A 12568-nucleotide genomic window follows, 5' to 3' on the forward strand; every position below is an offset into this window, starting at 1 on the left:
GCGAAGAATGGACAGCAAGCCAAGGAGTCTGATCAAGCTGACAAAATTTTATTTTCTCACAGGCAAATATGTACCATTGAAGCAGGAGGCTGAGTGGGGTGATCCAGGTGGGCGGTTTTCTCAAGATCTCAGGAAGTCAGGAAGTTTGGCAGGGCGAGGGCCCCTGTGGTTCTGGGGCTGGGTGGAATTGTTAGACAACTGGAATCGCAAGATGTTATCTATAGACGGTTCCGCTTGTCCTCTGAAGGCCTCTGTGATTCTGGGAATACTGAGAACAGCTGGAGAGTACCTTGAGGGAGGGGAAGAGGTCACAAGGCAGCCTTCTGGAATGTGCCCTGAGGCAAGGAGGGAAAGAGGTCACAAGACAGCCTGCCCCAGGTCCACTCGATGATGTATTATGCCAAAGTCTGAGATGCTTGCTGGCTATGGTCTTGGCTCCCCACAAAGAATGATAAAAATCATTAGCTCATGGAGTGAGGGTTCAATGCTTGCTCCTTAGAATAAAACAATAGATGATAAATGCCTATTCAGCTTGGTTTAAAAATAAATGAAGTTCTATTATAGTTAAAACCACAACATCCTGCTATGTTCCTTACTCCCAGAGAGTTGGAAAATCTTCCAAGAGATCCCCTCCCCTAAATCCCAGGCAATCAGCTTAAAAGGCTTTGTCCAGCTACATGGACACTGTACTGAGAACAAAATTGATTCTTCTTATTTTTAACTGGTCAAAGTGATGTAATGCCGCCTTCCTCCTTGCTTCTCACCTGGTTACCCGATTATTACCTGGCTACAGTTTTCTGTGTAAAAACCTGTCTTAGAAACAGACCAGTTTTCAGGTAAGGAAAACAAAGGGAAAGTAAACATTTTCCAAATATATTTATTTGGGGACTAAAAAGAGATGTTAGAACCCTCATTAAAAGTCTGACTAGGTAAGGCCTGGGAACCCATCAAAGGCTTTTTGAAAAGAAGTCATTAATTTAAACAGTTTGGCTTTAAGAAAAGGATCTTAAAAGTTGCTTTCTGCAAATCCACCTCCTATGGGTGTAGTTCCTGCCACTGCTGATCCCACTGTCACTCAGGTAGGCACACTCTCCTTCTCCTCGAGTGGGAACCCTAAAAAAAAGAAAAAAAAATCTTCAGAAGCCAGCATTGCACTCACTCCCACAGTGAATTCTTGCCCCTCCCCACTGCTTGTTTGTAGCAGGAATCAAAGAAAGGCAGAGTTCAGCTGGAATCACATGCACTAGTTTTACACTAGTGACCTTTACGTTCTCAGGTTTTGACTTCATCACACCTTTGTCACTGATCCACGTTGAACCTTGTAAGGTGTGTATGAAGTATTTGACTGGTACTTGCTGCCATGTTCAAATAAACTGCTGCTGTGGGTGGCCTCACTGAGGGTGATCTTCAATTCTATCTTGAAGTATTTTGTAATTTGCTGAAAGCACTTTAATGATAGCAATGACTGAGTCTCTGATTTACCATTCCACTGTATGGCTCCATTCAAAACAGCTGTGCTCACATCCAAGACTCTTGGGGTGCTCTATGGTAATGAGACTTTGGAGGAGGTTCCCAATGCCCTGGAGTTTCTGTTTCTGAGAACAGGAACAGCTGTGCAAGCAATGGGTTAATGAGTCTCAGGCTTGCAGTTCTGCAGTGGCCCCCTGGTGTTTTAGAGATCTGACTGGCCATCTGCAATGTTGCTTATATCCCACACAGGGTGTTTATTGCCAAGGAAAAGTTAAATTGTTGATAGAGAAGACAATAGCTACCCCAGATGCCATTACTTTGCTAAAGATTTGGAGTGAAATTACACTAAGCAAATGCTTTGGAAGTGATGGCTAATATATAGGAGAGCGTCCAAATGATTTAAATTTGTACAGATGTGGAGTTTGCTGAAGATTCACTTTACATGTAAGCATATACCTTACCTCTGAGGCACACCCCCAGACCACAAGCTCATTTTCCTTCCATTCCAGTACACTTGGCCTCCTAACTTTCATCTCTCATAGACACAACTCAGACACATCCCAAGAAACGATCACATAGAAGTGAAATGTTCTAAAAACATACAAGTTGTTGTTCTCAGTGTTGTCTGTCCACCTCCAAGGATGCTGTGATGACTCTCTGTGCAGGCCAATCCAGTGGTCAGAAACCCCCTTGTATTTCTTCAGGAAATTCTGTCATAGAACACAGAAAGAAAACACATGTGTGTCTCTCAGCTTCAGATGACCCTGAGATTCTGCCCTATAGCCTCAGCTCAGGATGGCAGTAGGCTGTAACTGAGGGTTATAGTTTGCCTCCTGAACCCACAAGGTCTCTGAACATGGCCAGTCATGGGATGTGGCATTCTACTAAACCATCACCATCTCACTGAGATTGGTGATTGAGTGGTTTGTGTGGCAATTCTTGTATTATAACAATGCATGTTGGAGGTTGTAAAATTATGTTTCAGCTTGTGGCTAGCTGAGTAGGAACCAACATCCATGTGCTGCTGTCTTTGAGCTGTGGAACACTGCTGGGAGAATCCTTTGTGTTGCTTATCCTTCTTCTCCTTTTAAAATATATTTTATTAATTTATTCATATTACATCTCAATGGTTATCCTATCCCTTGTATCGTAGTTTCTTCCCTCCCATTCTTTTCTCCCTCCCATTTTCCCCTTACTCCCTTCCCCTATGACTGTGACTGAGGGGGACCTCCTCCCCCTGTATATGCTCATAGGGTATCAAGTCTCTTCTTGGTAGCCTGCTATCCTTCCTCTGAGTGTCACCAGGCCTCCTCATCCCGGGGACATGGTCAAATATGGGGTACCAGAGTTCATGTGAAAGTCAGACCCCACTCTCCACTCAACTGTGGCGAATGTCCTGTCCTTTGGGTAGATCTGGGTAGGGGTTCGAAGTTTACTGCATGTATTGTCCTTGGGTGGTGCCATATTTTAAGCAGGACCCCTGGGCCCAGATCTGTCCATCATAACGTTCTTCTTGTAGGTTTCTAGGACCCTCTGGATCCTTCTATTTACCCATTCTCCCATGCTTCTCTCACCTAGAGTCCCAACAGTATATCCTCCCCTCTGTTCCACTTTAGCTTTGCTGTACCTGGATATTTGGATTACCTACCACTGAGAGTTACAAAGGAGCTCAGACTCACCCCCCCCCCAAATGATGTGTAATCCTTGCCTCCAAGTTTTCCCTGATTGGCTAAATAAATCTTACACAATTGGGCAAGGAAGAGGGGAGTAAGCATGGCTGAAATTAGAGGGCTTAGAGAAAAAGAGGATCATGGGAAGAAGGATACAGGTGCCAGAAGAAGAAGGAAGCAAAGAGCAGAGATGGGTTAGCACGGATAGGAGCACACGGCCAGATATACATGGGTGGAGGAAAGCAGCCCAGATGAAGAACATCAGCAAGTATTATGAGATTATTTATGAAACTATTAGGGTAGATGGCATAGTATGGGGGCTTGGGAGGTAAAGATAGCTTAGGAGGTAATATCTGCCTTGCCCGAGGAGAGATAAAGCTATTCTAAAATATAACCAGTGCTTGTTTCTTTCTTTGATTATAATACCACCACTATAACTATGCTTTTTAATAATAAACATTATTAGTTATTTTGTAAAATACTGCAACACAAGAAGAACATATATCTTCTCTTTGACTTTGTCTTATTAACAGTTGAATTTTCATCTTTAAATTCATGGTGAACTAGGATCTATGGAAGAAAAGCTACAGTTATCTAGAGTCCACATGTACAGATTGGTCCTAAGTGTACTGATATTCGCTGCCCAGGATTTGGTGAGAAAGCACTCAGTCATTCCACTAGTGTTTAGGTGGAGAGCTGTTGTGTGTTAACCATACTGTTAAGCAGTGGTAAAACAAGTGTCAGAAAGACAAATATAGCCTTTGTTCTCATAGTTTATTCATTTTGAAAATAATAAAAGCAGGAAATGTCAGGGTTTTATCTAGCGCTCTCTATTCCCCACCCCTGCTTTATAGTGTGAGCTAAGAGCCACAGAACAAAAAGCTTCCTCTGTGACCCAGGCAGCTGCTGCAGGCTTTTTCCCAGAACTGTTTGCTAAGCCCAACCCATCTGTTGCTGGCTGATGGCCACATCTAAAATCCTGGAAGCCTTCCAACAAACCCCAGTCCTTCCCTCCCCCGGCACAGTGTGCCTAAACTAAGATCACTTTTGTCTTCTTTCCCCAGGTTAGCCCACAACACTCTAGTCTTGCTTGTAGGTCACCCTGGACTTTAGGGATTTTATTTCTGTGTAGACCAGCCTCATCTCAGGATGTTTGAGAAATGACTTGTGGAAACTCCCTAGCTGTGGCTTTTGGGATGATTCTGACTTTGAATTAAACAGAGTGATAACATCATGTTAAAGACTGGTTTTGAGCCGGGCGTGGTGGTGCATGCCTTTAATCCCAGTACTCGGGAGGCAGAGGTAGGCGGATCACTGTGAGTTCGAGGCCAGCCTGGTCTACAAAGTGAGTCCAGAATGGCCAAGGCTACACAGAGAAACCCTGTCTCGAAAAGCCAAAAAAAAAAAAAAAAAGACTAGTTTTGTTTTCCTTAATACTGGCATAGTACCCAGAGGGTTATAAATGTTAAATCAACATTCTTTTACAGAGTGTTGAGCTATATGCCTGGCCGTCTTTATCCTTGGTATTTTAAGAAAGGTTCTCACTGACTTGTCCACACAGGCCTTGAACTTACTCTGTAGCTCAGGCAAGCCACATTTAACTGACTTTCTGACAGCATATTTGGAAGATCCTGATGATAGACCACTGTGATTCAAGGGCCACAAGAATTATTATTCCCCTATTAAAGGCATCCATGGAATTAAAAGCCTGGGGAATTTTCTGGCACAAAGGAGGAGGTAGAAGAGGATGAGTAGGTGAGGTCAAGTCTATGGAAAGAACAATACACAGACCCGGAAGGTACAGAGAGAATTCTGTTCACAGTGATACAGGGTAAAGTTACTTGGTACAGGAAGTTGTATCAACTTTCTGATGCTATGACAAAGCACCTGATATGGTCCACTTAGAAACAGAAGAGGCTCATTCGGTAGCAGTTGCATAGGTTTCAGACTATGACTGTTGGCCTCATTGCTTCTGGGCCTGTGTTAAGTCAGGCAGCCCATCAGGATGGGAGGCTATGAGGTAGATCAGAATTTACCAACCCATCCCAGGCAAGAAGTGAAAGGAAAAGCATAAAAGACCAAATAATTTGCAGAAACTGCTGTTATACCAGGATCGCCCAGATCTCAAGATCCCCCCCAAAAGACACTAGGACTTGATAAGGATGCAGCATTGGATCACAGTCCTTCCTGACTCAGCAGGACAGGAGCTTCAAGGGCACTGGGTTCAGAAAGGGAAGCAGGAGGTTGGTAGGTTGTGAGAGAACTGAGGAAGTGAAATTGGATTTCAGAGACTCCAGGGCAAAGGTTAAGAAATAGGTCTATAGGAGAGTCCAGGCATGGAAAGGCTTATTTGGCCAGATGAGAGGAGGAGCCAGTCTTGCTGCATTCCTTTCTGCCCACGTGAGGTAGGGTTGCTAGGGAACCAGTCCATAGAGAGAACAAAGAAAACCAGAACTATCTGTGGTTTTTGCACCCTCTCACAACCAATCAGGCTGGAACTCCCCTGCTTTGGGCACACTGGGAGGGAAAGGGTCTTATACATTACTCTCAGCTCAGCTCGGAGCTGGAGGTTCTTTTCAGGATGCTGCTGTGTTGGTGAGAGGGGGAGCTAGCTTGAGTCACAGCTAAAGAGCCTCTTGTGATTGCATCAGTTTTGTCTTCTGGTGGTCTTTTGGACGGGGTCTTTCAAAATGGGCACAGCAGTTGCAGATCTGGAGGCTAATTACCTCATCTCAGGCTACCTTTAGCCCTGAATTCCTAGACTATTTCTGTGTTGATCTAACACATCCTGTGACTAGTAGAGAAAAGACTGTTGGAATATATTAGCTTAGTAGACTACTAGGTCCCACAAGATAATAATGTCATCAGATAGTACCTGAGGCCCCCAGGAGAGATTGTTGCTCCCTGTCTCTCTGATGAGCCTACCAGTGTATTTTAAATTCACATTGATTTATGACTTTCTTTGTTCTGTCAAAGTATAAAACTTCACAAAATTGTTTCCATGATGGATCATGGAATTTGGAGTAACCTGAATCTGTGTTTCTGCATCGTGGTCACTCCAAATGGTTTCACAATAAACTACCTCTTAATCCTTTTATGGTGAGAGCTGTGTTCTTACATTGACACCAGGGACTAAAACTCCTCCCAGTAGACTCCAGATCTTAAAGTTTCTGTTATTTCTCAACCAACTGTGCCAAGGCACATAGGCTGCTGAGAGACATTTAATATAGAAACTTTAGCAGAGGTTAATTGGAAACTATTTAATCCCCTCAAAAAACAAAACAGCAACAAAAGACAAAAGCTACACTGGAACTAGCTTTCTACATAATTTATTATCCTAACAAAGCTACAGGCACTCAAAAGCAAGCCTTAACTTTTTCAATTATTTGGTGGCTAACTTCATTCCTTTGACACATTTAAAATTCTTCTCAGGTAAATGAGTTCTCACCCTCCAAGCTTTATATACAAAGGGATATGTATTTTATTCCCAGAACTGGGAAGAAGGAGCCATGTAAGTCCTCCACAGAATGGGGTGTTTCTGTGTCAAGAAACATGGAGTTCTGGTGAATAAGATCAGCTACCTCAGGGGGAAGTGCCTCTGACCACAGGAACATAACAAGGGCAGTGTAGAAGGCTCTGTACAGACTTGAATAAGAGCTAATGAGGAAGATCTTGGCTCTGTGTGAACAGAAAGACGTTTCTCTGCCTTTTTAGATAAACATGGGTGTTGGCTGTTTTAACAGGAAAGTACCTTTTGCAGAAGCCAGGAACAGAGGCAGCCTCTGGTGTTTGCAGCAGTGTGTGGAATGTTAAGCCTGGGTGGCTTTCTTAACCACATTGGGTTATACTGCAACTCGCTACAATTAACAGGCATTGGCTCTATCTAGTTTTTTCCTGTTTCTTTATAGGGTATTATTATTTGTTACTTTTATTTTGTCACAGAAGGGAATAACATAACTGCAAAATAAAATTCCCCTTCTAAGAAAGTCAACAGCACGGGCCTCTTCAATCGTGCATTAGACACTGCTTTGGACTACAGGTGGTTCCTGCAGCAGCGTGCTTTTCTAAAAATGTGTTTAAAGTTTATTCTTTGAGACTACCAGATACAAGACATAATATTTTTATCATAATCTTCCCACACCTTACTTCCAGCTCTTCTGTTTCTGTCTCTTATCCCTTTACAATTTCACATTCTTTTCACAGTTGCATCTCTGAAGAAAGCTGACCCTCCATCTCCTGGCACCACTGCCATTAGCTCCTTGGTGAGGGGTAGAACCCTGTGAGTCCCTTTCTTATCCTAGTCCCATGTTTTTCTTTAATTATGTTTGAAATTCTCTGCTTATTTCTGAGGTTAAATGGAATGACAATCCTAGTTTCTTTTGTACTGCCATGATAAGACACTAGGGCCAAGACAACTTACATAAGAAAGGATATATTTTGAGGCTTATAGTTTCAGAGGGTGTCTTATTTGCTTTTCTATTGCTTTGAAGAGACAACATGATCAATACAACTTATAAAAGAAAGCATTTAATTGGAGGCTTGCTTACAGTGTCAGAGGGTGAGTCCGTTATCTTATGGTGGGGAGCAGTTAGGCATGGTGCTGGATCAGTAGCTGAAAGCTTACCTGACTTACAAGTAGAAGGCAGAGAGAGAGAGAGAGAGAGAGAGAGAGAGAGAGAGAGAGAGAGAGAGAGAGAGAGAGAACTTTGAATGATGTGAGCTTTTGAAACTGCAGACCTCTATCTAGTCACATACTTTCCCCCAATGAGCCACTCCCTCCAATCATTCTCAAACAGTTCCACAAAACTGTAGAGCAAGTATTCAAATATATGAGCATATGGGGGCCATTCTCATTCAAATAGTCACCATGTGGAAGACTTCACTATAGGAATACAAATATAGGAATATTTTAGGAACATTAGAAGAAAAGCAAAGGTCATTAAATCTACTCCAAGACCAGAGAGTATTTTATAATCCAATATTCCTACATTGGTATATATGTTGTATATTGATATAAAATTAATATTATTACTTACATTGGTATAGTAGCATAAGGCACAACAGAGGATTTATGACCTGGATAGTAAAGTCTAAGGCGTCTTGGTCAAAAACAGTATTAACTTTCCCTCCAAAGCCATCTATCCCACTTTAGTCAAGACATATTTATGAAAAATTGTAAATCCAGGTTATTCCAGCACCTAGGAAGCAGAGGCAGGAGAATCTCTGTGAGTCTGAGGCCAGCCTCATCTACCTAGCAAGTTGCAATACATCCAGGAGATACATGATGAGACACTGTAAAAGAAAAAACTCTACAAGGTCGGCATTTTCAGTAATCTCCACAGTAATAAATAGAGTTGCACTGTGTGCTGTGGAGAATTCTGGAGGTGGAATCGGGCATGTGTGTTCTGGTTTCTCCTCTTTTGACCACTGTCTGGTTATCTTCTTTTTGCAAACTCCAGTTAGTAGTTGTGATAAGTGTACCCCACTTCTCTGAGGAGGTTAACCTTTAAAATGCACATTCCTACACATTATCCTAAGTCTATCGAGGTAGACTTTGAGACCTAAGCAGGAATTTACTTTTTCATTTTACTTTTTTAGAATCTGTATAGTTTTGGAAGCTTCAATTGCAAGTTCAGAACAAGGCCGACATCAGTCTTTGGTTCCAGCTTCAGGTAGCTACATCTGGCTCATCTCATTGTCTCCTTGGACACTCAAATGCCAGGATTCACAGCACTTTATTTCATTGCTGGCAATAATCCTTAAGATTCTGATTTAAAATACATCACCCCATGGCACATTCTACAGTGTACCAAAGCCACCAATTCAAAATATCGTGCTAATAGATTCTTACCTCTGAAGCTAACACAGTCCCAAAATAATCCTACAGATATTTCATTCTGGAGAGTAATAGTTTATTTGCAGGTGTGTTGTATTTTCATCAACACAATGAAATGAAAGACACTTTCCATCTGTGTGGTCAGGTCCATGGTCCAAGTCCTGGAGAGCCCTTGGCTGAGCACTACCTCCAGAGACCAGGCAGAAGTAAGATTGGGTAACGTGTGGGCGAGATCCCATCTCCCATTTTACAGATCACGCTTGGTTTTCTGAGAAGGGATTGTTTTCTGCAACCTTCTAAAACTAGAATTAAGATTGTCTTAGGAGACTAGATCTATATTTTCCTTAAGGTCAATCAGAATTATTAATAGGGAAAGGAAACATGGATGAGGTCACTTATATTTGTTGTTTTATTTGTATATTTGTTCCCAGAACACCTTGAGTTTAGCTCCCAGCATCTGCATCAAAGCTCACCACCCTCTGAACTGCAATTTGAGGGAATCTGATGCCCTCTTCTTACTTGTGTGTATGTACACCCCATTTGTATAAAGAACTTGCACTAGGTACCAGGTAAGCTTCCTTAGGTGCATACACCTATTTAGCACTGTCTTTAAACTCATTTTATTCTCTAGGTTTCTGTGTTCTGCTCTCTGCTTCTCTCCCCGCTCCAACCTCCTGACAGTTAGTCTAACAAAGTGGAGATCCTGTTGAAGACTCTGCTTGGATCCCAATGCCCCTTCCCATGTGAGTCCTCTGCTGCTGTTCCTGACTCCCAAGCAGGCAGACAGTGTGCTGGATGTACTTTTATGCATGCTGGTCTGAACACTTAAGGCTTGTGTAAAATTTCAAATGAATCAGGGAGGCACAGGAAATAGGCGATAAGCATCTTAGAGAAACCACAGCCTTCACAGTGTATCTAAGAAATGTCATTATCAGTGCTGCTGCTGACAAGGAACTGGCTGTGGTTATCCCACCATCCTGCCTTTGGTGGATAAAACAGTTTAGAAATCTGAGCAAGGCTCTTGCCTAATGGGACAAATGTGTCTAGAATTTGGGGCACAGAGTGATTGTTCTATTCACTCTCTACTTAAAGTTTTTGTTTCCTTTTTTGAGACAAGATGTTGCTAATAGCTCACTCTACTTTGAGCCATGCATTTTCTTGTCTCAGACTCCTTCCCTGGGATTGCAGATTTATGCCATCAGATCTGCGTTCTGGTTCACAATTTTGCATCTACCTATCTATTTTCTCCTCTTTTGGAGCAGAAATAATATTCTTGATTCTATAAAAAGTTGGTCTAGCCCTGTATTGTGTGATTCATTCTTTCTCTGTATTGTGTGATTCATTTCCCCTACCCCCTCCCCCCCCCCCCCCCCTTTCATTACTCAGTGTCTCTCTGTGAAAGCCAGACTGGCCTGAAAGTTGCTCAGTAAAACAAGCTAGGATGGAACTCCTAGAGATCTGCCTGCCTAAGACTTCAGCTAACATTTGGTTTTAAGGTAAGAGGCAAGACATATCTTCTAGAATTAAAAGGAAAGGCATCCATTCTTACAGCCTGTTTTCACACTAGTTTGGAAGTCCTGGGTCATCATGAAGAAAGAGAAGTCCTGACTTCATAAAAGAACAAAACAAAAGTTATACAGAGTGGAAAAGAATGAACCAAAGAATTTCTTTTTTGATTATGAGATTGTTGGAAGAAAGAGAATGGTAGCTTATTTAGTCTTTATTAAATAGTTTCCTGTAGCAGATGACGTGACTGTCTAAGTAGACTTCCTGGAAAAAACAACATAAAAAATTCCCAAAACTAGAAAGGAAAAGCTTCAAATGTTCAGGGTTCAAGTTTTACATTAAGAAGTTAAAAACCCTGTCTCGAAAAACCAAAAAAAAAATAAATAAAAAAAAAAAATAAAAGAAGTTAATTGTTTCCTGGATATTAACAATGCATAATTGGAATTTATCATTTAGACGTACAATTTACAATAGCACTAAACACTAAAATTATTAAGACATAAATATATACCATGTATATATGGGAAACTACAAACTCTTAAAGAGATGAAATTGTTCAATAAATGCAGAGGATTTTTACACTTTTACAAGAGGTTTTCTCACTCTTGTTAATATGTGAAATTTCTCCAGTTTTATCTATAGGGCAGTTGTTGTTTCTGGCTCTGCCTCCCTGATCTTCAGAATGTGATTGGCCCATGACCACAGCAGAGGGATCCAGAGAGGGAAAGGAAGGCAGGAACAATCACAGGATGTAGACTTCAGGTGATGAGAACAGACAACCAGGAGAAAGGCTTCAGTGAGACAGCTCACTTAGTGGGGGAACTAAGGCTACTTAAACCCTTAGGGAGTGGGAAGAGGCTTTTGGAGTGAGTGTACATCATTGTCCGGGGTCTCAAGTGCTGGGAATGCCTTACTGTCATGAAGAGGAGTTTCAGGTGCTTGCTAGACATGACCTTGTGGGGAGAGAGGAAGTTTATCCTGTAACCTGGCCATGAGGCTATGTAACCACCTCAAGGATGCCAGTAGGAGGAAGGTCCCAGTGGCCAACACAGGGCCAAGGAAGAAGCTAGACCACCAGAGGGTTTGAGTACCATTATGTGGAAGTACCTGGGGCACAGTAGGCACAGAGAGTTCATCAGAGGTCCTTGTACCTGTGTGCTACATTCTACCAGCCCAGATTCATTAACATAGAAACAGCATTCCTCCCTGAGTACAATACAAATCCCTCCCTGTTCAGCTGTTAGTAGGACACAGGAAGCCTGAATTGCATCAGAAGAGAACTCCTGAGGGAAGGAGGGATTTTTTTTTTTTTTTTTAAATCTCTTTTTAGAAGATGAAAGACAGGCTGTAGGATACTGGTGGGGAGAGAAAGCCACTGTTAAAGCCAATTAATGTTTCCCAAAAAACTTTGAAGGAAGGCAAAAGTCATGGTGTTAAGGAAGGCAAGGGTGGGTTTAAGAGGGTGCATTGAGGTGAGGCCTCCTGGCATATGTGGGATTGTTTGCCATGCCTTTGGGGAAGGACTAGCCATTTATAAGGTGGCTCAGAATTGTTAATGTATCGAGAATGTAAAGCATTGGCAATCCTGTGGGTGCAGAGAGATTGAGAAGAAGCAGTCTTTAATTTTTATTTTTTTTAAATGTAATCTCTCTTTTTTCTCTTCTTTTCTTTTTTTTAATTGAAAAATAAAATCATTCCTATTACATCTCATTGGCTATCCCATCCCATGCATCCTCCCATTCCTCCCTCCCTCCCGCTTTCACCCCATTCCCCTTCCCTATGACTGTGACTGAGGGGGACCTCCTCTCCCTGAATATGATGGTAGGGTATCAAGCCTCTTCTTGGTAGGCTGATATCCTTCCTTTGAGTGCCATCAGGCCTCCCCATCAAGGGCACATGGCCAAATATGTGGCACCAGAGTTTGTGTGAAAGTCAGTCTTCACTCTCCACTTAACTATGGAGACTGTCCTGTCCCTTGGCTAGATCTGGGTAGGGGTTCTATGTTTACTGCAAGTATAGTCCTTGGCTGGTGCCATAGTCCGAGCAGAACCCCTGGGTAATTTCTACTATTAAGAGGCGGGTATTG

General features: G+C 42.2%; 1 protein-coding gene across 1 annotated transcript in view; it reads right to left on the minus strand.

Moving 5' to 3' along the window:
• Positions 1–992: 992 nt before the first annotated feature.
• The window catches only part of LOC127197700 (C-type lectin domain family 2 member H-like), a 45644-nt gene continuing 34068 nt past the window's right edge, over positions 993–12568 (minus strand). The window contains exons 4-5 of the mRNA XM_051155669.1: positions 2074–2180; positions 993–1113 (exon numbers count right to left, since the gene is read on the minus strand). Coding sequence (XP_051011626.1) covers positions 993–1113; positions 2074–2180 — 228 coding nt within the window. The remainder of the gene's footprint in view (positions 1114–2073; positions 2181–12568) is intronic.

Source organism: Acomys russatus, chromosome 13 (assembly GCF_903995435.1).
Source record: "Acomys russatus chromosome 13, mAcoRus1.1, whole genome shotgun sequence".
Classification (NCBI taxonomy): domain Eukaryota; kingdom Metazoa; phylum Chordata; class Mammalia; order Rodentia; family Muridae; genus Acomys; species Acomys russatus.